Genomic DNA, 24,374 nt, shown 5'->3' on the forward strand with positions numbered 1-24,374 from the left:
ATATCCGCCATTGTTCCTCCACGGTCTTCCCTGTTAAGGTATTGCACCATTGAACTTTGGCCAGTTGCTCCCTCAAAGCTCCATATTTCCCTTTATTCAACTGAAATATTGTCACTTCCGATTGTACCCACTCCCTCTCAAATTGCAGATTGAAGCTTATTGTATTATGGTCACTACTTCTCAATGGCTCCTTCACTTCGAGGTCACTGACCAATTCTGGTTCGTTACACAATACCAGATCCAGAATCGCCTTATCCCTGGTCGGCTCCAGCACCAGCTGCTCTAAAAATCCATCTCTGAGGAACTCCACAAAGTCTCTTTCTTGAGGCCCGATACCATCCTGATTCTCCCAGTCTACCTGCATGTTAAAATCCCCCATAACAACTGTAGTGACATCTTTGCGACAAGCCAATTTCAGCTCCTGATTCAACTTACATCCGACATCCAGACTACTGTTTGGGGCCTGTAGATGACTCCCATGAGGGTCTTTTTACCCTTAGTGTTTCGAAGCTCTATCCACACTGACTCTACATCCCCTGACTCTAGGTCCCCCCGCGCAAGGGACTGAATATCCTCCCTTACCAACAAGGCCACCCCACCCCCTCTGCCCTTCAGTCTGTCCTTACGATAGCACGTGTAGCCTTGAATATTCATTTCCCAGGCCCTGTCCCCATGAAGCCACGTCTCAGTTATCCCCACAATATCGTATCTGCCAATTTCCAAAAGAGCCTCAAGCTCATCCACCTTGTGTCTAATGCTTCGTGCATTCATATATATATATTCATATTTGAGCTATAGGGAGAGGCTGAACAGGCTGGGGCTGCTTTCCCTGGAGCGTTGGAGGTTGAGGGGTGACCTTACAGAGGTTTACAAACTTGTGAGGGGCATGGATAGGTTAAATAGGCAAAGTCTTTTCCCTGGGGTCAGGGAGTCCAGAACGAGAGGGCATAGGTTTAGGGTGAGAGGGGAAAGATATAAAAGAGACCTACGGGGCAATGTTTTCACATAGAGGGTGGTACATAAATGGAATGAGCTGCCAGAGGAAGTGGTGGAGGCTGGTGCAATTGCAACATTTGAAAGGCATCTGGATGGGTATATGAATAGGAAGGGTTTGGAGGGATATGGACCGGGTGCTGGCAGGTGGGACTAGCCCCTCATAATTTTGTAAACCTCCATAAGGTCACTCCTCCACCTCCGATGCTCCAGGGAAAACAGCCCCAGCCCATTCAGCTTCTCCATGTAGCTCAAATCCTCCAACCATGGCAACATCCTTGTAAATCTTTTCTGAACCCTTTAGTACAATAACGATCACTAAAAGTAAAAATGCTTAGTTCCTCGCCTCATTTTGCCCCTTGACTATTTAGTAATTTTGATATGCTATTCGTCTTTTCTACCATGAAGAATAACGCAAAGTATTTTTTCACCTCCTCTGATATTTCTTCATTCCCCATTATTATTTCACCAGCCTCATTCTCTAAGAGGCCAATGTTCACTTTGGCTTCTCTCTTCCTTTTTGCATTTTAAAAGAAGGATCTTGCTGGTTGCCTTGATATCACTTGGAAGTCTGCTGTCAAAGTTGATCTTCTCCCTCTCTTTTCATTGCCTTTTGTCAGTTCTTAAAACCTTTACCAATCATCTGGTTTATCATTAATCTTTGTAACATTGTAGGTGTTCTTTCAATATGACACTCCCCTTAACTTCAATCCAGAATCTGGTTTCCATTGTTTTTACCCCCTTTTTACTACCCTTAACTTCCCTGGTTAACCACAAATGGCTAGTCCCTTCCCAGAATCCTTCCTCATTAGAATAGTTTCTAAGCTGTGAGCCATGAACTATTTTCTTAAACACCAACCATTAACCCGTCTTTACTGCTAAATACCTTACCCAGTCCACTCCAGCCACCTCTGCCTTCACTCTTTTGTAATTGCCATCATTTAATCTTCGTACAGTTCCACTTTCTCAAATGGAATGCCAATCTTACCATGTTATGGGCACTAATTCAGAGGGGATCATTTACCTGACACACACACTAAACCCAGCTCATTACATGTCATTTGATCCTAAATAGCCTGATCCTTGGTTGTATCCACAACATGTTATTCTAGGAAACTGTCCCAAATACACCGTAAGAAATTCTTCCTCATGGCTTCCTCCACCAATCTAACTATCCCAATCTACATTAAGACTTTGATTAATTCGGATTTAATCTGTCACATCATATAACAATTGTTAGGGTGTGATATTAAAGAGTTAACTTGCTCTGCTGACCTACAGGAAATTGGATGTCCTGAAGCTAGGGTGGGACACCTCTGACTTACAGATAAACTGTAAGAAATTACCTTAGCATGTCCATCCATTTCGATGGCCATTTCCTTGCCATTCAGAGCTAGTTACATGTTCATCCCCTATTCAGAAATTAATAAGAACATTATGATTGAAATTCTGACTACTCCCTGTATTTAAAATAAAATACAATTCACACCATATTTGGCCATTAATGGGTGATTTGCATTACATTATTTCTGAGGATCAAGTGGTCACTGCATTGCATCTTGAATGGCATGTGACTGTGGGGGAATGGCAGGGAGTTGTCTTGTGGGCATTACTATGACAAAGATTTTGCATAAAGAAAAGACTGTTTCCTTTGTTCAGAAAGAGCTTTTGCCACGACCCCGTAAGCCCTGCGAGGTGTGTGTTGAAGGTTCCTCCAGAAAGTCTGTACTTAACTGTGTTTAATAAAATTTGGTTGTTGTTCACAGACATTGATGTGTTGCAGTTGTATCAAATGTGTAAGAACTTCAGAAAAAAAAAACAAACATTTGGTGGCAGCAGTGGGACTCCAACATACACGGAGCTTTCAGGTGGACTGAGTAAGTGATCGTCTGAGTGCCGGTTGTGTGAAACGGATGGGCCTCCGAGGTAAGATTTACCTTGATCTTATTCCTTAACCTACCACTCAGTCAACCCCTCATCTCCTAGGTTCTGTGGTGACAGAATCTGAGATAAGCTACACAATCGCATGCGGATGAGCTTGCTTTCAGAATCATAAGTTCCAGGGAATTCAGAAGTTAAAAGGGGGTTGGGTTCTTCTTGTGGTGGGATTTGAGGGCCCGGAGCATAGTGTTAAAAAAAAAATACTGTATCTGTCTCTATCACCCTGCCTTCGACCAGTTGTTAAAAGAGGGGAGATCCCCTACATGAGGGTCAGGGTTCTGAAGTGGGCATGGAGACCACAGACACGAGGTTTGAAGCTCCAGAGCATTAAAAAAAAGTTAGAAACCAGAAACTTCAAAGTAACACAAAATTTGGTACTTCTTAAAGTTACCAGCTTTATCCCCCAGAGCAAAGAAAGACCTTGTAACTGTTTGACATTTCATGGCCCAAAGTTCCATTATTTTAACATCCAGGTCCTCATATCTGCCTCACATACTCACCTATTCCTAATCATAGACCAATTTTAAATGACCCAATCTGAAGGGTGGAATCACTGTCTGGAGCAAAATGCCCAGGTAACTTTTCCTTCCTTGATATGGCACGATGTCTGCAGCTTATACTGCAGCTCAACTTGATTCAAGTTGCCAACACATTGGCATTCACCAGCTTCCATAGGTTGCAATAGTAACATATCATTCGTCCTGCATCAGTATCGTATTTGATTAACTTAACTGAGCTCCTCTGCCCTTTGTGCTTCACTGAACCCAAATTGTTATAAACTAAGAGAAAAATATTACCACTATCAATCTAATGCTTAAGCAGTTATTTTTAGGAAAAAAAGCATTTCAGTTTGAGTTGGAGGTCGTTTTATAAAAGGCTTGACTAAAGCTGGATGTGTAAAACAGTTGATCCTGAGAAAGGTTAAGAAGGAAGTTACCTTGTGTAAGAAGTTTAGTTTAAAAGTTTCAGACCAGCTGTATTTGGTTCAAATGTGAATGTGAGAAGATTCATGATCAGCTACAGAACGAATCAAGAAAGTGGTGAATCAAGACAAGGAACTGAAGCCATAGATAAATAAAGCCCTAGAGATGTGAAAGGAAAGGAAATTGTCTCCAGTGCCAGTATTGTAAGGGAATGTTGTTCAGATTAATAGGATTGTATTTTATTGTATATTTCAAAATCTTTAAACATATGTTATATGTAAATAGCTTGATTTATTCTATTTAATCCTCATTTCATTTGCATATTGTTGACTTTCTGCGGGATGTTACTCATGCCCCCCCCTACACATTAACAGCTCAGAGGGGGAACGAGAGGAGAGTGTCAAGCTCCTGGGAGTGTCATCCACAACAAGCTTTCTTGGACTCTATGTGGACGCACTGGTATCAAGGGCCCAACAATGTTTCTTCTTCCTCAGGCAGCTGAGGAATTTTGGCATGACAGCCAATACTCTTGACAACTTTTATCGGTGCTCCATAGAGAACATTCTGACTGAATGTATCACAACTGTATGGCAACCGTACCATTCATGATCGGAGACGGTTACAGAGAGTGGTGATCTAGGCCCGGACAATTACAAAAGCCAAACTCCCATCTATAGAATCCATCTACCAGGCTCGATGTCAAGGAAAGGCTGCCAGCATTCTCAAAGATCCATGCCACCCTGGCAATGTTTTTCTACAATCTCTATCATCGGGGAGAAGGTACAGAAGCCTGAACAGATGCACCTGTTTTGAAACAATTTCTACCCTACTGTTGTTAGAATACTGGATGCACTCACAAATTCTTAACATTCACCTGCACCTGTGTTTTTGTTTTTACCGCTGTTTACCTATTATTTACTTAGTTATGCTATTTAACTCTGATCTGTCTGTATTGCTCGCAAGACAAAGCTTTTCACGGTGCCTTGGTACATGTGACAATAAATTAAATTCAACTCAAAATAATAAACTTCTGTTTTATTGTTAAACTTGAGTCTGCAGTTAGTGTTCACGTTTTAGTGAAAGGCTACCTCATTAAAATATTTTTAAAATCTTCAAGTCACATTTCATCCTGGGATCGGAGTTGTTCAATAATAACATCAGGTCAGATACTAACAAAATGAGAGAAAAAGGTTTTGCAGACATGTATGGTTAGGATCTGTAATGCACCATTTGAGAGAATATTGAAAGCAGATTCAAGCACAGTTTTCACAAAAATAATAGATGGTTATTTTAAGAAGAAAGGCTTTGCACTGTCTCACAAAAGGCAGATGGAGTAAGCCTGGCTTGGTTGTTCTTGCAGAGTCACAACATGACAAATGGCTTGCTTGAATGCCCAAATAGTGAAAAGAAATGGAATTACTGTCGCATGTTAAAATTAGATAAACTATACAGTAATAAAATAGTAAAATTCATACAATATTAACAATGTGTTGTATTACTGTCAGAAAACTGGATCAAGAAAAAATATTAAAGTTGAAAATCATATTGTAAAAATACACAGCTGTCTAATTTTAGGTAAACCAGAATACCATGCAGTTGAATCAAGAATTTGAGCCCAAGTTGCAAGGAAATCTTTAGATTGCATATCAGTGTTGTGGTCAGCTTTCTTAATTTCTGCAGATCCATATAATGATCAAATATATATTTTTCAAGAATCACAGCTTCAAAGAAATGCACCTAACATTTGATAGTATATCCAAACTTACAATAGTTTGAAGACTATGATAACTGACTTTTTCAATAAAGTTTAACAAATTTAATTTATTCAGATTTTAGGTTACACTTTCATTCAGGCAATATTTAACATTCTTTGAGATCATAGAGGATAATCAGCAATACAGTCTATGAAAAAGGTATGTTCACAAATTAAGCTCTCAAAAATTAGTTTTTAACCTGTCCGCTTAATAGAGAAACTATACTACAGCTTACCTGCTTGATGTTGTGTTAGGTCATCAACTGCAATTTGAACCACATCTGTCAAATCGTCTTCTGACATCATCTAGTTACGATGCAGAATTAACCTTCACTCTGAAATGCCACTACTACCTGAATTGCATAACAGATAAAAATAATTGTCAAAAACAATTTCTGTAACTATACTCTATTTATAAAACTTGTAAAAATGTTGGCAAACATCTCAACTTAAATAACAGAACGTGCAACAATCTTTAACCTGTCTCATGTTCCATTCTTGAGTATTGAAATGATTGTGATAATTAATATTTATAACATACACTCCATGTCAGGCTTTAGCCCAGGGAAAAATATTTCATATTGCAAATTACAGAAAATGCAACAGATGTACTGTTTCCCTGGACCCTGTTCCACTCTGAGGAATATGTTCATAGTATGCATTCCTTCTCAGGTATTCAACCAGAGGGATTTTCCATTTGCCAGCCTTTGCTGTATTATGACTGAAAGGCTTTAGACAATGGCCTTTTAACCATTATCTCTATAAAACTACTATTAGAAAATCATGGCATTCTGATTATAAAGCTTCCAGTATATGAATCCTGCATTCACACCTGGTTGATCTCCCCCAGCAACAATGTCCAAAGGCAGCAATTAAACTTCTTATAAGCATACCTTACCAAAGTGCACAAAAGTACTTCATTCTAAACACAATTAATTCATAAATCCAATTTGTTGTGCAACATGTTTTACGATATGCAAGTAGAAAATTAAGGAGGAGGTTGCATTTCTAGTTTGCACAGGCCTCATTTAAATATTATTGACCAATTAAGTTAAACACTGAATTTCAGACTCAGGATATTGAGCTACTGCATGTAAAAATTTCAATTGATAAAGCTCCCAGAGGGGACTGGCAGGAGAGTTTTCCAGAAAGGTGGTAAAGGCTAAGCTAGAGGTCTACTTCTTCACAAAATCACAACCCAACTGAACTCCAAACAATATCAAAATAGTTACAACTCTTGATAGCCATAAACGTAGACAAGTGACTTGCAGAAAGTAATTTTACAAAAGAATCCTGTGTTGTTTCAGTGAACTTAAAAATAAAATAGATCCAGACATTTCCACAATATTCCAAATGATTTAATTTTCAAATCTTTTAGACTTGAGATCTCAATAAATAAGACTTCACATCACTCATTGTTAAAATCTGACCAGATGTTAATACTGAACAACTCAGATTCCAGACTGAAATCTGGCTTGAAATTTTTTTGGTTTTAATGAGGTGACCTTTAGCTGAAAAATACACATAAAACGCCACAAATTCAGGTTTTACATTAAAACAGAAGTTCATCATGCAACTGAAGTAAGAATTAAATAAAATAAATCAAGCTATTTAGATACGATACAATTTTAAATACTTGGAAATCAGCCCATCTGCACCAACCCTCCAAAGAGCATCTCACCTCGACTCAGCCAACCCACCTAACCTGCACATCTTTGAACCGTTGGAGAAAACCAGAGCACCTAGCCGAAGCCCATGCAGACAGGGGGAGAACATGCAAACTGTCTGTGGAGTCACCCAAGACTGGAATCAAACCCAGGTTTCTGGCACTGTGAGGCAGCATTGCTAACCACTGCGCAATCATTCCAGAGCTTGTTCTCAGCATGCTTATCTGACCTGCTGTCTTGATGGGTTATATGTCAATCTCAGTGAACAATGGGAAGACCAAAAGGAATTGTTTTTAATCTTTGACCAACTCCAAGTTGCTACTAATTTCACCCACCTTTCTCCCTCATCATTCCTCCATATGAAGGAAGTCTGTTTATAATGCTTGTAAACCCAAATTTAGCTTGCAACTCTATATCCTCTCCATCACAGACTGTCTACTTTGATCAGTATAACATCGAATGCACCCTTACCTCAGTCCATAAAAATAATTTAAGTTTTGTTACAACTGTGCATAATCTTAGTGAAGCCACACTTGGAGGACTGTGTACAGTTTTGGTTCTCAGACTTAAGAAAGGATGAGCTAGCACTACAGAGATGAAAAGTAATTCACTAAACTATCCCTGGGAAAAGGATTGAGTTATCAAGAGCAGATAAACAAGTTCAACCTTTATTCTTTACAAGTTAGAGGAATGAGAGATTCTGTAATTGAGACATACAAGATTCTGAGGGAGCTTGACAGAGTAGATGCTGAAACATTACTCCACTCATGGGGAAATCTTAAACTAGGGGACACTCATTTAAAACTGAACTGTGGAGGAATTTCTTCTCCCAGATGGTAGTGAATGCCTGAAACTTCTTACCTCAGTTAGAGGTAAAGACGAGATCATTGGAAATATTTAAAGAGGATGTAGATAGATTTTTGAAATGTTGAGAATTTGAGAGCTGAACGGAACTACATGAAAGTAACTGAGGCATGGGACAGATCAGCGATGATTTTATCAAAAGCCCGTCAGGACAAAATGTTCTACTCTTCTTTCCATTTATGTTTTTATTATCCTACAGATGGCTTTGATGTGCCCTATTTCAGCAGAGTCGATCTACATTTGTTTGGGAAAAAAGGGACAAATTCACCATGTATTGTGAACACTGGACCAAACAAATAGGATTATACACCAAAGCAAAATACTGTGGATGCTGAAAATCTAAAATGAGGACAGAAAAAATAAATTTAAAGAAATCATCAGATGGCTTGAACAGCAACTGTGCAGAGACAGAGTTAATCTTCCTGATTGATCTCTCAGAAAACAACAGCATTATATAGTGTTTCATACAAGCTCACTGGAGTGCTACATCCATGTTTTGGCACAGAGGATGGATATTAAGACTACACAGAGGTGAAAAGAAAGGCAGCAATATAATCCCCAGGCCTGAGGATTCTGGAATCTGGGAATTCCCTCCTTAACAACACATTGTGGACCTTTCTTTAGCACATAGACTGCAGAGGTTCAGGAAAACAACTTGCCACCACCTTCTCAAATAGGGACAGCAATAAACATAGGCCAAACCAGCAATGCCCACGTTCCACTAGTGAATTTAAAAAAACAGACATTTCATCACACCAATCTCCAGTATTCCATCACCACCACCAATTACCCCCCACCCCACAACCTTGCACATGACTTCTATCCACAGTTCTCTTGAATTCCTCAAATTGAACCTACCTCTACCACATTTCTATCATACAATAAACATCTCCCTGATTTAAGCATCTTCTGATGGGCTTACGTTATATCTAGCAAACTTACAGAAACTTATATCTGGACAGTCACCAAATTCTGAGACTTTGACTTTCATGAATGCCTTTTGGCCCAAGCAAAGTGCATTCAAATACATAGAAAAACTACTGGGCAGCCCTGAAACATGCTGGAGTCGAATCATTTATTAGTGATGAACTTTAGGATTCCTACCAAAAACTAACATAGACTATATCCTCCAATCATCTACAATGAATTCTTAGCATGGTCAATCCATAAAATTATAATAATTTACAGTTTGGCTTATTTGAGCCATTTCATTTGTTAGAAAATGGGTCAGTCCATGTACTCCAGTGTTAAAATGCTTTTTTTTTTGCTGCTTATCTCAAAACTATTATATGTCCATTATCATACACATTACTAAATTCATTGCTAGCAAACCTCAACCCCGCCCCTCCACTTCCGGCCACCCAATTATCTGTATGCTTGCTTGTTGTCCATTTCTGGTCCCTATTAACTTTCCCACTGCCTTATCTACAATAACTTTCTTAAATTTAATCATGTATTATTGCTAACTAAAAATCTGGTTGCAAAATCTACATAATGTAAAATGAAAATGGCTTGTGCTTTTCATACCTTGAAATTCACATCCATTACCTTGTTGTAATTTTGTTAAAGGCAGACTTCCTATATAGGTCATGCCAACGTCCTTCCGCATTTCTTTTAAATCTCACGCTTATCATTTATTGCTTCTATGAGCTTTTCACACTCCCTATTTCTTATTCCTCCACATTAAAGCATTGACCTTTCTGAAGGATGGTTGGCAAATCACCTTTGATACTTTTAACACAATTGAATTTTTATCTTCTCAATTTCTAACCACTGATGCCAATAACATTTCTTCAATTAAAAGGACACAAACTGTCTGGTTGCATAAATAAAATTGGAAACAACATGGCAGCAGAGTACACCAATGCAGCAGAAAATCCTCTATTCCAACCATTGTTTTCCTCTTCTTTTTTCTCTAAAAGTTACAAGCTTAAAAAAACACTAAACTTACTCAGAGGAGAATGGAGGAGGCAATCCCTTCACCGGAGACCAGCTTGGGGAGGTGGGTCCTGGAGGGGAGTCCCAGACTGGAGGCTAGCACAGGGAAGCAAGCTCTGAACCGAAAGCCATTGTACAGAGACAAGGCCCTTGGGGACTGGAGGCAAGGCCTCAAGTTTTAAAGCCTGGTGTGGCCTGGGGCTTTGGCCCAGTGCGGACTGGAAGCTAGGTGCTGGCACAGCTGAAGTTTACATTACATTAGATCATAAGAATATCCGTGAAACCATAAGCCTTACTTTTGACCTGGACTAAGTAGAGTACTTTTCCCGTCTTCATTCTTATGCTGGACTTTTATTTATTATTCTTCCAATTTTGGACGATGCAGTCAGAGCGATACAACAGGGAAACAGACACTTCAGTCCAGTTTATCCACGCCAACCAAACATCCTAAATAAAGCTAGTTCCATTTACCAGCATTTGACCCATATCCCTCTAAACCCTTCCTATTCATATACCTATCCTGATGCCTTTTAAACGCTGTAATTGTATCAGTCTCCACCACTTCCTCTGGCAGCTCATTACACACGTGTGAAAAAGCCTCTGCATGAAAAAGCTGCCCTGTAGGTCCTTTTTATATCTTTCCCCTCTCACCTTAAACCTATGTTCTCTAGTTTTGGACTCCCCCCACCCCAGCAAAAAGACCTTGCCAATTTACCCTATCCATGCCCCTTATTCATTTTTGATACAACAATCACTTTGTAAGATCACTCCTCTATAACAACTTGTCTGTATCAACCTGTCAGTTTTTTTAAAACTTTTACTAACGTGGTGACACCTGCAATTTCTACTAACGTATGTAGTGTTATCCCCCCTCGTGATCTAATATCACTCCAAGTTCAAAGCATTCAAAAAAAATGTAGCTCAGGTTGTAGATGAGGTGTTCACTTGCTCACGGAGCTGATAAGTTTGTTCATAGACATTTCATCACCATTCTAGGCAACATTTTACGGTGCAACTCCAATGAAGCGATGGTATTCAGTCCAGCTTTCTATTTGTGCATCTGGGTGTGCTGGGATTGGTGGTCTCATTTCCGGTTTTGTTGCTGTTTCTGTTTCTTAGTGGTTGATGTATAAAGTCCAACTCTACATTATTGTTAATGGAGTTCCGGGTTGAGTGCCAAGCTTCCAGGAATTCCCATGCATGTCTCTTTGCTTGTCCTAGGGTGAATATGTTGGCCCAGTCAAATTGGTGTCCTTCATTGTCCGTGCGTATAGACACAAGTGATAGCTAGTCATGTCTCTTGGTGGCTAGTTGGTGTTAGTGTACCCTGCTGGCTAATTTCCTTCTTGTTTGCGCTACATAGAGCTTTTGGCAGTCTTTGCATGGTACTTTGAATGTAATGTTGATCCTGTTGGTTGTGGGTATGGGATCCTTCATATTTGTTACTTCATAGTTGGTTTGTAGGTTACCATAACATCCCCAGGAGTCAGAGTAGTGTGGTGGTCATTTCTGCTATGCCCTTAATGTATGATATTGTGGCCAGTGTGTCCAGACAGGTTGTTTCTTCCTGGTGTGGTCTGTTGTGTAGCTAGCAGCAGACTACGCTTTTAGGTACCCGTTGTTTCTGAAGACATTGTGTCGGTGCTCTTGGAAGCCTGGCACTCAACCCAGAACTCCATTAACAAACATGTAGAGTTGGACCCCATATACCAACCACTAAGAAACCAAATCAGCAACAAAACCGGAAGCGACACCACCAACCCCAGCAGGCCCAGACATAAACAGTTAGCAGGACAGAACAAGAATGCTTCACCGGAGGCGCACTGATAATGTTACCGAGAATAGTGACAAAACATCTGTGAACAAACTTACCAACTTAATGAGCAAGTCAACAACTTCATCACCCCAAGTGTTCCAAATGATCAACCCAAGTATTTCTTAAACCTATCAACATCCTGTAATCACAAGAACCACTGATGACTCTACAATAACTTTTGCCTAAACAAATGTAAAGCTCAAAACAACTATACGAACTAACATACATAGTCCTTGTTACACACCAAACCATGTCTAGCTTTTCAAGCAAAAGGCCTTTCTCTTGAACTATTTCACATTTGTTAGCTGAAGTTTACATTACATTAGATCATAAGAATATCCGTGAAACCATAAGCCTTACTTTTGACCTGGACTATACGGCTATTCTTTCTTACAGAAAGTGCTTTGAAACTAACCCCAATTCAACAAAATATAATTTAAGTCATTTCTTAAAATATGACAAAATAATTGATTAAAAAACATTTAGTTTCACGCACCAATTGAGAACTTCTGAGTTTACAGTGAAATCCTCCAGTTCTCAATTCTGGAAAAATATTTTTTTCTACATCTCCCCCGAGCAGTTGATATTACATTTTAAAATACAGTTAACAGATTTCCCCTAAATTTTCTATATGCAAGGAAATATGAACCATATGTATGCACACTTTTTAAAAAAATCTTGTTTATGCTGGGTATTGCTGGCCTGGCTCACAATAATTGGCCATCTCAACTACCCTGAGATAGAATAAACTGTCTTCTTGAGCTGAGCAGTCATTGTAGCGAGTAGTACACCCAAAGTTCTGATAGTTTGAGTTACAAAATTGTACCCAACACCAAGCAAAAGGCAACATATTTCTAAGTTAGCTTGAGGAAAACTTGCAACTTGTGGCATTTACTACCTTTGAAATATGATATAAATAGTTTTACATTGTGGCGTTTTCAGCTTGGAAGATACTATTATACATCTTCTACAGGATACACACTGCTGCCACTATGCACTAGTGTAGGGAGTGTATGTTTAATGGAGTGTATGTTTGATGAGCTGCTTTGTCCTAAATGGTATCAAATTTCTCAAGTATTGTCAGAGCTGCACGCATCCTGGCAAGTGAGGATATTCTATCATACTCCTGACTTGTGCCTTTTAGATGGTAGACAGGCATTCGGAAGACAGGAGGGGAGTTACTTACCAGAGAATTCATAGCCTTGGATCTGCTCTTGGAGCCATAATATTTACATAGCTGGTCCAGTTCGGTTTCTGGTCAATGGTATTACCAAAGAAATTGATTATGGAAGATTCAGCAGTGATGGATGCCATTGAATCACAAGGGGAGATGGTTAGATTCTCTGAGGTGGTCCTGCCTAAAACTTTTATGAAGATATGTTCTCTAAAATATGAACTGATAAGATCTTCTGAAAAGAATATGTTAATAAGGGCACTGGCTACAGCAAACAGTATTGCATTTGAGAAGAACACAAGCTGCTTGAGTGGAATCACCAAGTCTGCAATACTTTCAGCGAGCATTCACGTGACCAAGTTTGTACACGTAAGATATGTTGGCTTAGAACAGGGGGAATTTGTCAGAGGGAACAACACATGACAAGCCCAACAAGAGGAGACACAATTCCGGATTTAGTTTTGGGAAATGAAGATGGGCAAGTAAGCAAGGTAACAGTGGGAAAGCATACCGGGGATGGTGAGAACAGCTCAGTTAGATTTAGTATTATTTTGGAAAAAGGACAGAGATAAATCCAGAATCAAAGTTTTTAACCAAGGTAGGGCACATCTTACAAAACTGAGAAGTGGTTTGGCTGAGCTGCTAAAGGATATGTTAGTGGTAAATCAATGGGAGGCATTACAAAGTGAGGTGTTTGGGGCACGAAAGAGGATGTGTCCTCCAAAATAAAAATGGTACTGCCAAATATAGATACCTATGACTATCAACAAATATACATGGGAAGATTAAACAGATAAAATAGCAGATGATAGTAACAGAAAACAGATAGCTGAGGGGAATATAGAAATTACTGGATTAAGTTTAAAATAAGAAATAAGGAAATCCAAAAAAAATTACACTGTACTAGTGAGCACGTGACAATAAAGCTAATTCAATTTATTTCAGAGAGGGTATGAAAAAATATTTGCAAGATAAAGGAAAACCCCAAAAATGTTTTACTAGTATATGAAGAGCAAAAAATAGTTAAAGAAAAAGTGGGACTCACTTGTGAACAGAACTTGTGAGAAGATACAGAGAGTTATGGGAAGATTTTAAATGATTTGTTAATCTCTACATTCACAAAGGAAAAGGATGATGCAGATATTGTAAAACAAGAAGAGCAGTGTGGAAGTGTTAGAGGGATTGGAATCTGTGAAAGTGGATAGGTCACCAAGGCTGGGTGGATTGTTTCCTAGGATGTTGGTGGTGGTCTGGGAGGAAATAGGAGATGCCCTGAGAATTACTTTCCAATTTTTACTAAACACAGATGAAGTGCCAGAGGAGTGGATGAATGCAAATATGCCTCCGTTGTTTAAAAAGGGTACAATGGAAATACCAAACAATTATACTCTTGCTTCTGTACTGGACAAATTGTTAGAATCAATTCTGAGAGATTAGATAAACTGTCACTTAGAAAGGCATGGAATAGTCAGCATGGCTTTGTTAAGGGAAGGTTATGCATTACAAATTTGATTAAATTCTTTGAGAAAGTGACAAATCTATGAATTTGTCTGCATAGATTTTAATAAGGCATTGGACAAGTTTCCACATGGCAGAGTGGTCAAAAAAAGTAAAAGCACATGGGATACAGCAATGTCTCAAACTGGATCCAAAGTTGGCTTAGTAACAGGAAACAAAGGGTAACAGTTAATGGCTGCCCTTGTAAATGGAAAACTGCTTCAAGTGGTATCCCGCAGGGCACGGTGTTGGGAGCTGTACTCCCCGTTTTATAATTAACAATTTGAACTTAAACAGAGGGAGGTACAATTGGTCAATTTTTGTATCATCTACAAATTTCCCATGTAATGGACAATGTAGAGGATTACTGTAAGCATCAAAATAATAAATGGGTTGGAGGAGTGGAGAGGCACGTGGCAGATGGAGTTCAATTCTGGTAGCTGTGATGCAATACATTTAGGTAGTTCAAACAGTAAAAAGGAAATACACAATAAATGCGAATGTATTGAGAGTGTCAGATGAAGTGAGATCTTGGTATGCATGTGCACAGGTCTCTAGGGGTGGCAATACAGGTAAATAAGGTTGTAAAGAAGGTATATGAAATGCTGTCCTTCAATGGCGGAGGTATAGAATGCAAAATAGGGATATAATGATGAAACTGCGTCGGATGATGCTCAGGCCACAACTGGAGTACTGTGTGCCATTCTGGTCATATTACAAGGATGTAAATGTTCTGGACAAAGTACAGAGAAGATTTACTAGAATGTTGCCAGGGCTGTAGAATTGTTGCTGTGAGGAGAGATTGGGGTTGTTTTCCTTGTTAGAGATGTCTGAGGGGTGACTCAATTGATATATACAAAACTGTGAGGTGTCGAGATGGAGTAGACAACATGAAGCATTTCCTCTTGGCAGAGAATTCTTCTGCTCCTCGGATGCCGCCTAAGCTGCACTTTCGAGAGCCACACTTTTTGTCTCTGACTCTCTACATCTGCAGCCCTCACTTTCTCCGAGAGAGTTCAAAAACCCGGAGTCATAGATTCAAGGTTAAGTGGCAGAAGAATTAGAGGGGACCTGAGGAAAAGCTTTTTACACAGAGCTCTCCCTGAACCCCCTCTGAAAATTCAAGTAGTAAAATCCAATTGGAAGAATTCATAATGATAAGTAGAGGGTTCAGTAACTAGGTAATAGTTAAGATAATACTTCTCGAAAAAATATTCTGCAGTTTTTTTTTCTCTAGGCTTGAAGATGGTTGCATATGTGATATTTTAAGGGGTCTGGATATATATGTATATAAATAAAAAACACATACACCCATGTTAAACCTATTCATAATTTGTACCTTTGCCTAACTAAGAATTTTTTGCAACAGCCAATTCTTTGTTGATCTAAAGAACCTGTCTTACTTGTTTTTAATCACCTCCTTTTACATTCAAACTCTAGGCCTATTCTGGCCCCCACCCAAAACTTTCTCCGATATGTCAATGATATCATTGATTGTGCTTCCCTCTCTCACCTGGCATTGGAAAAGTTTATTGACTTCACTCCCAATTTCCACCCCAGCCTCACTTCCACCTGGTCTACCTCAGACTCTTCCCCCTCCCTTCCTCATCAGTTTCATTTCTAGCAATAGACTGGCCACCAATATCCACTATAAACTCACTGATTCCTAGTTACCTTGACTCTACATCCTCACACCCTGCTTCCTGTAAAGACTATTCCATTTTCCCAGTTCCTCCACCTTGATCGCTTCTGCTGTGATAATGCCAGCTTTGATACGGGAGTCTCCAAAATAGCCACCTTCTTCCTCAACTGAGGATTTCCTAGCACTGTTGTTGATAGTACTCTCAACCAGGTGCGACCCATCGCCCACACTTTGGTCCTCACTCCCTCTCTTCTTGCCAGCAGTCATATGGTTCCCCTTGTCCTTACTTACCATCCCACAACCACCCACATCAGCCACCATTTTGGCCACCTCCAGTGAGGTGCCACCATCAGACACAGATTATATATTACCTCTCCCTTGTCAGCCTTCTGCAGGGACTATTCCTTCCGGAACACCCTAGTCCATTCTTCCTTCGTTCCCAATACCCACCGTAAGGCACATTCCCCTACAACCACAGGTGTAATACTTGCCCTGTTTACTTCCTCCCTTCTCAGTATCCAAGGGTCCAAACATATATTCCAGGTGAAAAAGCACCTTACCTACACTTCAGACAATCTACTTCTACTGCATTCGCTGTTCTCAATGTAGTGTCCTCTACATTGGGGAAATGAAGTATAAACTGGGTGACCACTAAGTTCTGCCTACAAAAAAAAACCGAGTTTCCAGTTACCTACCACTTCAAAATCACCTTGGTCCCTGGCCAATCTCTCTCTCAGGCTTGCTGCAGTGCTCCAGTGAAGCTCAGTGCAAGCTCAAAGAACACCACTTCATTTTCTGCTTGGGGACCCTTCTGGATTCAACACAGTTCAATAACTTAGGGCTTGAACTCTCCCATGTCTTTGCCCCTAAACCCACACACCAGGACTTGTCATCACATAGTCAGTTATTACATACAACCAACCCATTGTTAGCCAATAACAATCCCCATTAATATCTGTTCACACTCCTAGCCAGATTGTTATCCACTCCTTTGTCTCTTCAACTTTGGGCTCTATCCCCCACCTATCATTTACTCCTTACCCCCTCCTCCCACCCTATCTTCTGCATATAAGCCAACATTTTCTGAGCTACCATCGGTTCAGAGGAAGGATCACCGGACCTGAAACATTAACGTAGATTTCCCTTCATAGATGCAGCCAGATCTGCTGACCTTGTCCATCATTTTCTGTTTCAGATTTACAACATCCACACTTTTAGCTTTTAAATTCAAACTTTATGGTTGCTGACAAACAGATAAGAATCACGTATTACTTGAATGCATTGTCCCGGACCTGTTCCATTTCTTTGATGATTATCAAAAGTAAACTAATTTGACAGTTATTGAGCAGACTGAACTGCCTCGCTTTTTAGCATGGACATGCAACACGGTCAGTGTAGACTTGGTGGGCTGAATGGACCTCTTCCTGTACCGTACTGATCTGAGTTCTATGAACAATTAACTGTCAATCTTTATTCTCCAACTAGGCAAGTAAATTCTGATTGAATTCCCATGGCAACACACTGACCAAAGACCCCTAGTCTCCATGACTTCTTTCTTTTAATGTAGCAGATGCAACCGATGTACAAAACCATGCTTACAACATTAAACAGCCCTGTATACATATGCAATGCATCACACTGCAATCCTGGCTGATGATCTTATAATGGTTTAATATGTAACTCATGGCAGAATCTGGATTATTTAATAAATGCTTTCCTTCAGCAAAATCACATCTAAATTATACATTTCTGAGGATGGCAAGCACAGGTTGGTGGAGCACAATCAGCATGCTTCCTATTGAATATGGTCAACGGAGCATGTTGTTTGGTGCATGGTGCATCAGTTAAAGAACATTACAGCACAGCACAGGTCCTTTGGCCCTCAATGTCACACCAACCTGTGGAACTAATCTGAAGCTCATCTATCCTACACTATTGCATTTTCATCCATATGTTTATCCAATGACTAGTTAAATGCCCTTAAAGTTGGCAGGTCTACTACTGCTGCAGGCAGTGTGTTCCACACCCCTACTACTCTGAATAAAGAAACTACCTCTGACATCTGTCCTAGACCTATCACCCTTCAGTTTAAAGCCATGTCTCCTCGTGTTAGCCATCACCATCCAAGGAAAAAAAGTTCTCAACCCTATCTATCCCTCTGATTATCTTAATGTCCCAATTAAGTCACCTCTCAACCGCCTTCTCTCTAACAAAAACAGCCTCAAGTCCCTCAGCCTTTCCTCATAAGACCTTCCCTCCATACCAGGTAACATCCTAGTCAATCTCCTCTGAACATTTTCCAAAACTTCCATAAACGTCCTAGAGTGCAGTAATCAGAACTGTACGTAATACTCCAAGTGCAGCCGCATCAGCGTTTTGTACAGCTGCATCATGACTTCATGGCTCCGAAATTCAATCCTACCAATGAAAGCCAACAGACCACATGCCTTGTTAACAACCCTAACAATCTGTGTGGCAACTGTCAGAGATCTATGTACATGGACACAGATCTCTCTGATCATCTACACTACCAAGAATCTTACCATTAGCCCAGCACTCTTTATTCCTGTTGCTCCTTCCAAAGTGAACCACCTCACACTTTTCCGCCTTAAACTCCATTTGCCTCCTCTCAGATCAGCTCTGCAGGTCCGTCTGTAACCTGCAACATCCTTCAGCACTATCCACAATTCCACCAACCTTAGTGTCATCCGCATATTTACTAACCCATTTTTCTACGCCCTCATCCAGGTCATTTTTATAAATAACAAACAGCAGTGGCCCCAAAACAGGTCCTTGCGGTACGCCACTAGTAATCAAACTCCAGTTTGAACATTTCTCATCAACCACCATTTTGTCTTCTTTCAGATAGCCAATTTCTGATCCAAACCACAAAATCTCCTTCAATCGCATGCCTCCGTACTTTGTGAATAGCCTACCGGGGGAACCTTATCAAACGCCTTACTGAAATCCATATACACATCAATCATTTCACCCTCATCCACCTATTTGGTCACCATCTCAAAGAACTCAATAAGGTTTGTGAGGCACGATCTACCCTTCACAAAAGTTATTACAATGTACTGCCTACAAACCAATATACCAGCACTACAAAATCACACTACATTATTCATTTGAGAGGTTAGAAAAGTATCTTTTAAGATCGCTGCTGTCAAACTGTCAGAGCTATTACTGGATAATAGCAGTTTCACCTTTTCTTCAAAATGGTTTGAGACACCTTCCCCTTCTCAGGCAATGAAATATACCAGGGAACTCTCAGGATCAAAAGTGGTGGACACAGGCCCTTTCATGTGCACTACACAGCAAGCGACAACTTGATCAGGATTTCTGATCAGACAGGTAGTTTGAGCGGCCCTAGTTTGACATCAAGCTTACACAATGAGCAGATGTCGAGGGGCCTATTCATAAGTTTGTCAAGAAGATTGATCTTGTGGTGTAGGATTGTAGGATTTCCAATTCATATAGACCAGCCGACATAGGCTTTCAGTACACGGTCATCAAGACTCAAGAGTGTGTTGCTGGAAAAGCACAGGTCAGGCAGCATCTGAGGAGCAGAAGAATTCATCATTTCAAGCAGAAGCCCTTCACTGGGAATGATGAAAGGCTAATGCCCGAAACGTTGATTCTCCCGCTCCTCGGATGCTGCCTGACCTACTGCACCTTCCCAGCAACACACTCGTTACAGTGATCTCCAGCATCTGCAATTCTCAATTTCTCCTAGGTCATCAAGACTGTCATGTAATGTTAAAAGATTAATTGGGAATATCTCTCTGGACATGAATTTAATATTAAAAAGAGTTAAAACTGCACTGACTGAACATTCCGGAAGTGGGTGGGGAACGACTATCATGCAGAAATGCGAATGACTCCCACTCCAATTACTGGATTAGTGGTGCTGGAAGAGCACAGCAGTTCAGGCAGCAAACAAGTAGCTTCGAAATCGACGTTTCGGGCAAAAGTCCTTCTTTTGCCCGAAACGTCGATTTCGAAGCTACTTGGATGCTGCCTGAACTGCTGTGCTCTCCCAGCACCACTAATCCAGAATTTGGTTTCCAGCATCTGCAGTCATTGTTTTTACCTCCCACTCCAATTAGACAGTTATTTGCTACTATTCCCCCTATTATCAAATTAAACTATCATTCAGTCTCTTCCATTCAGAAATGCTTTCTTGCCATCCCCTGAAGCTAAATATATCACACATACATTGTCTGGGGGAATTAGTGAGTCAGGAATTTGTCTGCATAATAATTCTGCAGGATGAGGGCATTTACATTTACATTTACATTATCTCGAAGGATGATCTCATACTGCCATTGCACCTGGGGTAACATATGACTGTGACTTGGGGTTGTCTTGAGTGGCATGTGACTATGGGGGAACGGCCAGAGTATCTGGAAGCATTCCCAACTGACCTGTATAAAGGGGATGGGTTTTCTCTGTTCAGGGCCTCACTTTGACCTGACTTCGCATGCCTGCTTGTCCAAGCCTTAAAAAACTTTAACCATTTGCAAAGGTTGGTGTGTGCAATTTTATCTCGTGTGTGAAACCTCGGGAAAAGAATCTAACAGTCAGACTTCTCAATAATACTTTGAAGAATGGGAGCTTCTTTGATTGCTCGATTTCAGTGGTAAACTTGAGCAGAAGGTGGAGTTTATGAAGCTGTGTAAAGAAATTCCTTGATGCAGCCAGATTCATTTATTGCAAATGTCATCTACAGTTAAAAATTTGCAAAGATTGAAAAATTAGTGATCATTCAATTAAAGATCCACTTCTCATGAAAAACATTAACAAGGGTTGGACTGAGAGAGGATCCCATGGCAACATTATTTGGGACAAGCACAGAAAATGCTGGACCAACTCAGCAGGTCTGGCAGTATTTATGAAGAGATAAAGAGCTAATATCCAGTCTGGTATTACAACAAAACATTATTTTGTTTCTCTCTCCACAGACAATACCAGCGTTCTCTATTTGCTTTAGATTTCCAGCATCTGCAGGAATTTTCCTTTAGCTGTTTGGGCGTACACTGTGTCACTGAAGTTAAATTCAACGGCACAAGTTGCTAAATTAATGAGTTTGATGATAACAATTTCAAATAATGGGTAGCACACATAGATTGCCATGACGTAGTGCCTTAGTGGAAACGTGCCATGGAGGTTCTTTGAATAGTAGGTTGGTAAATAACATATCAATGTATTCTTTGGATATTGCTACACTATCATTCTCAATATGTAGGCTTTGTATAATCTTCACAAACATGAAGAAATACCTTACAGTGAATTTGTAAAGCTTATTTAAACGGTTTGTGATAGCTCGTAAACATTTGTCTGATTCACGTTGTGCATAGCTTGTCAGATAAAATATAGTGACTTTGTATTTAAGCATCACGGGTAGCCCACACACACATGGATGTGGTGAGCCTTGAAGATGAATCCTATCAAGCAAATTACCACCATTGCTGACGCTCAAAAAAAACCTCCAACTTGCCAAAATGTGGTTCTTGGACCTGGTTCTGTGTAGTGCCAGGTCCTGTAGATATAAATTGGCACCATGACTGAGCACAGTGTTCATTTTATTGATGCAATCCTGTCTTTTGAATATGTGGTACTTGCTCAGCAATAGACTGTACCATGGTACTCAGTTCAGGTGCTGCCAAAGTCACTCAGTTTTGGGCCTCATTGGTTCCAAATATGGAGAAAGAGCTAAACTCAAGATGAGGTGAGTTGACATTAAAGCTGCATTTGACAAGCACAGTATCAAAAACCTTCACAAAACTGAGATCACTGAAAATTGGGGCAGGATTCTCTGCTGCTTAGAGTCATATTGAGACAATGGAAGACAGTTCTACTGAAGGTCTCATGGATCAGATCTAACCCCCTTAAAATATATTAAGAAAACAGCCCAGACCCAAAGTTTTTCTTATTTTAAAGGCAAATATCAAGCATTACATTCCAGATGCAATTCAATTGGTCAAATTACCAGCCTTGAAGCAAAACACACTTGATTCATACACTATAATTAACAAAAGAAGAAGTTGGAATAATTTCACTATTGGAAAAGTTTAATAGAAAAGAGATTATTTAACTACTGAACAATAACTGTCCCACTATAGTAACATCCCTTACACACACCATTGGCAAAGGCAAATTCTCCAGCCCAGGAGGAAAAAACATCAAAAAAAACTTTTGGGGTGGGGGTGGGGGGAGTAAGAGCGCAAGAGGACAAAGAGAGCGAGATGCAGTTGCCAATGAGAATGGTACAAAAGGAACTAAATCGAAAAGATACTTCAAGGGCAGACCAGAAGAAAACCAGTGTTACTATGGAGAACTAATCCTGGTCTTTCAAAATTGAAGAACTGGCCAATATAAGTTGAATTAAACCGAAGACTTGCAATGTAAATGTTTATTAAGGTTCTCAAGAAGTTTAAAACCTTTGATTTACTTCCTCACCACAACGCAGGCATTAATCTTAAAACTGGTCTCATCATATTAACCCTTGAGGGCTTTAATTTTTAAAACCACTTTCACCAATGAATAACCTACATTAAACAGTAAACTAGTGTTTGTTTTCTACACTGGAGACAAGGGATTATGGAGTTTCTTACCAAAAAATATTAGCACACTAGACTGGTGCTGTCAGCTCAAGCTGAATGGTGTGCACATTCTCCTCAAGTTAAGGTCCACATGTCGTAATGTCTCTTACCTGATTTTCACAAAGTAGAAGGTGACTACAAAAATATATTTTTCCCCAAAAGAAAAAAATTGAGACTTCTTAAAATCTTTAGTTATGCTTGGGACAATAGAATCATTCTTGTTGCAACAAATGCCTTTGTGTCATTGGTTATGGAGCAAGGATAACAAACAGTAAAATGACAGTTCCCTAAATATTAAGATCCACATATTGTTTTAAATTCAAAAAAAATCTAAGTTTCTGACCACTTTTCATTTTTATTCCCTGCGCCACATATACTGACCTTTTTGTCTTCCAACTCCAATGTTCAGCTGAACATAAGGTCAAGGTACATCACAGCTTTTGGCACTTTGCAGTCTCCAGGATGCAACATTTTCAATATTTCTAGACTATATATGCCCACACTTCCTGCACGTTTTAAAAAAAATCATTGAAGGTTCTCATCTTCCTACTTACACCTCCTCTAGATATCTTAATTCAACTTAACTTTTTGCCTTGCATCACCACCCATTTTGTCATTTAATATCTCTTGCTTCGCACATTATCACAGACTTTGCCCGTATCCTATTCCCCCATCCCCACATATCTCAAAAGTTGTTACATCTCTAATACTCCCAGTTCTGACAATACATCGTCACTTGGAAATGTTCATCAATTTCCTCCAGCCGGATTCCACAGAGTTTCTGAGTATTACCAATCAGTATTTGATTTTTATTTCAGACCACCAGCATTCATAATATTTTGCTCATGGAAAAACATACAACAGATTTTTGGTTTTGTATTACTTACATTACAGTTCTATATGGCACATCCCTTGAATGGAAAATGTTTAAATATTTTTAATTCTGTAAATTAATGCGGATTTTTGAAACCAATTCTTTCCAATCAATTTTTTGCACTCAACAAAAACATAAGAAATCCAGATTTTAAACTCTGACTTTGAAGATCTTATCCTAAACATACACACAATTAAAAACAATAACCAGACAAGTTAACTTCTCCAAATACTCACTATACTGCAATTAAAGTCTACTACACAAACAGGACATTCGACCAAAATAATCTACATCAGTTTTGTATGGTCTGCACAAGCCTACTCTCACCACTCTTCATCCAATCCCCATCTGCAAATCGTTGGATTTCTTTATCCCTCATAGAATTATCAATCTTCACTTTAAATTACAGGAACTTCAAGAAGTGTTTTTTCTTAAGTTCCCCATCTAACTATATTTGCATTTCACTGAATGCAAAATCTGCCATGAAATACTACAATTGGGTGGCATGTGAAATAAATTAAAATTTTACATTAAAATATTCCTTGATGAAGTGGGGCAGATTTATCACTTCTGAAAATGAAAATATCACAAAGAAAACTAGCTTTAAGTTGGAATGTCTACTTTATCTGTAAATCAAGTTAAACTGAATTAATGATTTTTAAAATATGCAGAACCATTTAATAG

General features: G+C 39.5%; 1 protein-coding gene across 2 annotated transcripts in view; it reads right to left on the reverse strand.

Annotated features, from left to right (window-relative positions):
• Window positions 1–24,374, reverse strand: part of banp (BTG3 associated nuclear protein) — a 233,643-nt gene that overhangs the window by 206,417 nt on the left and 2,852 nt on the right. For both annotated transcript variants that reach the window (XM_072596119.1, XM_072596118.1), the window contains exon 2: window positions 5,847–5,963. In XM_072596119.1, the coding sequence (XP_072452220.1) occupies window positions 5,847–5,916 (70 nt within the window). In that variant the 5' untranslated portion in view covers window positions 5,917–5,963. The remainder of the gene's footprint in view (window positions 1–5,846; window positions 5,964–24,374) is intronic.

This window comes from Chiloscyllium punctatum, chromosome 26 (assembly GCF_047496795.1).
Source record: "Chiloscyllium punctatum isolate Juve2018m chromosome 26, sChiPun1.3, whole genome shotgun sequence".
In the NCBI taxonomy this organism is placed as follows: domain Eukaryota; kingdom Metazoa; phylum Chordata; class Chondrichthyes; order Orectolobiformes; family Hemiscylliidae; genus Chiloscyllium; species Chiloscyllium punctatum.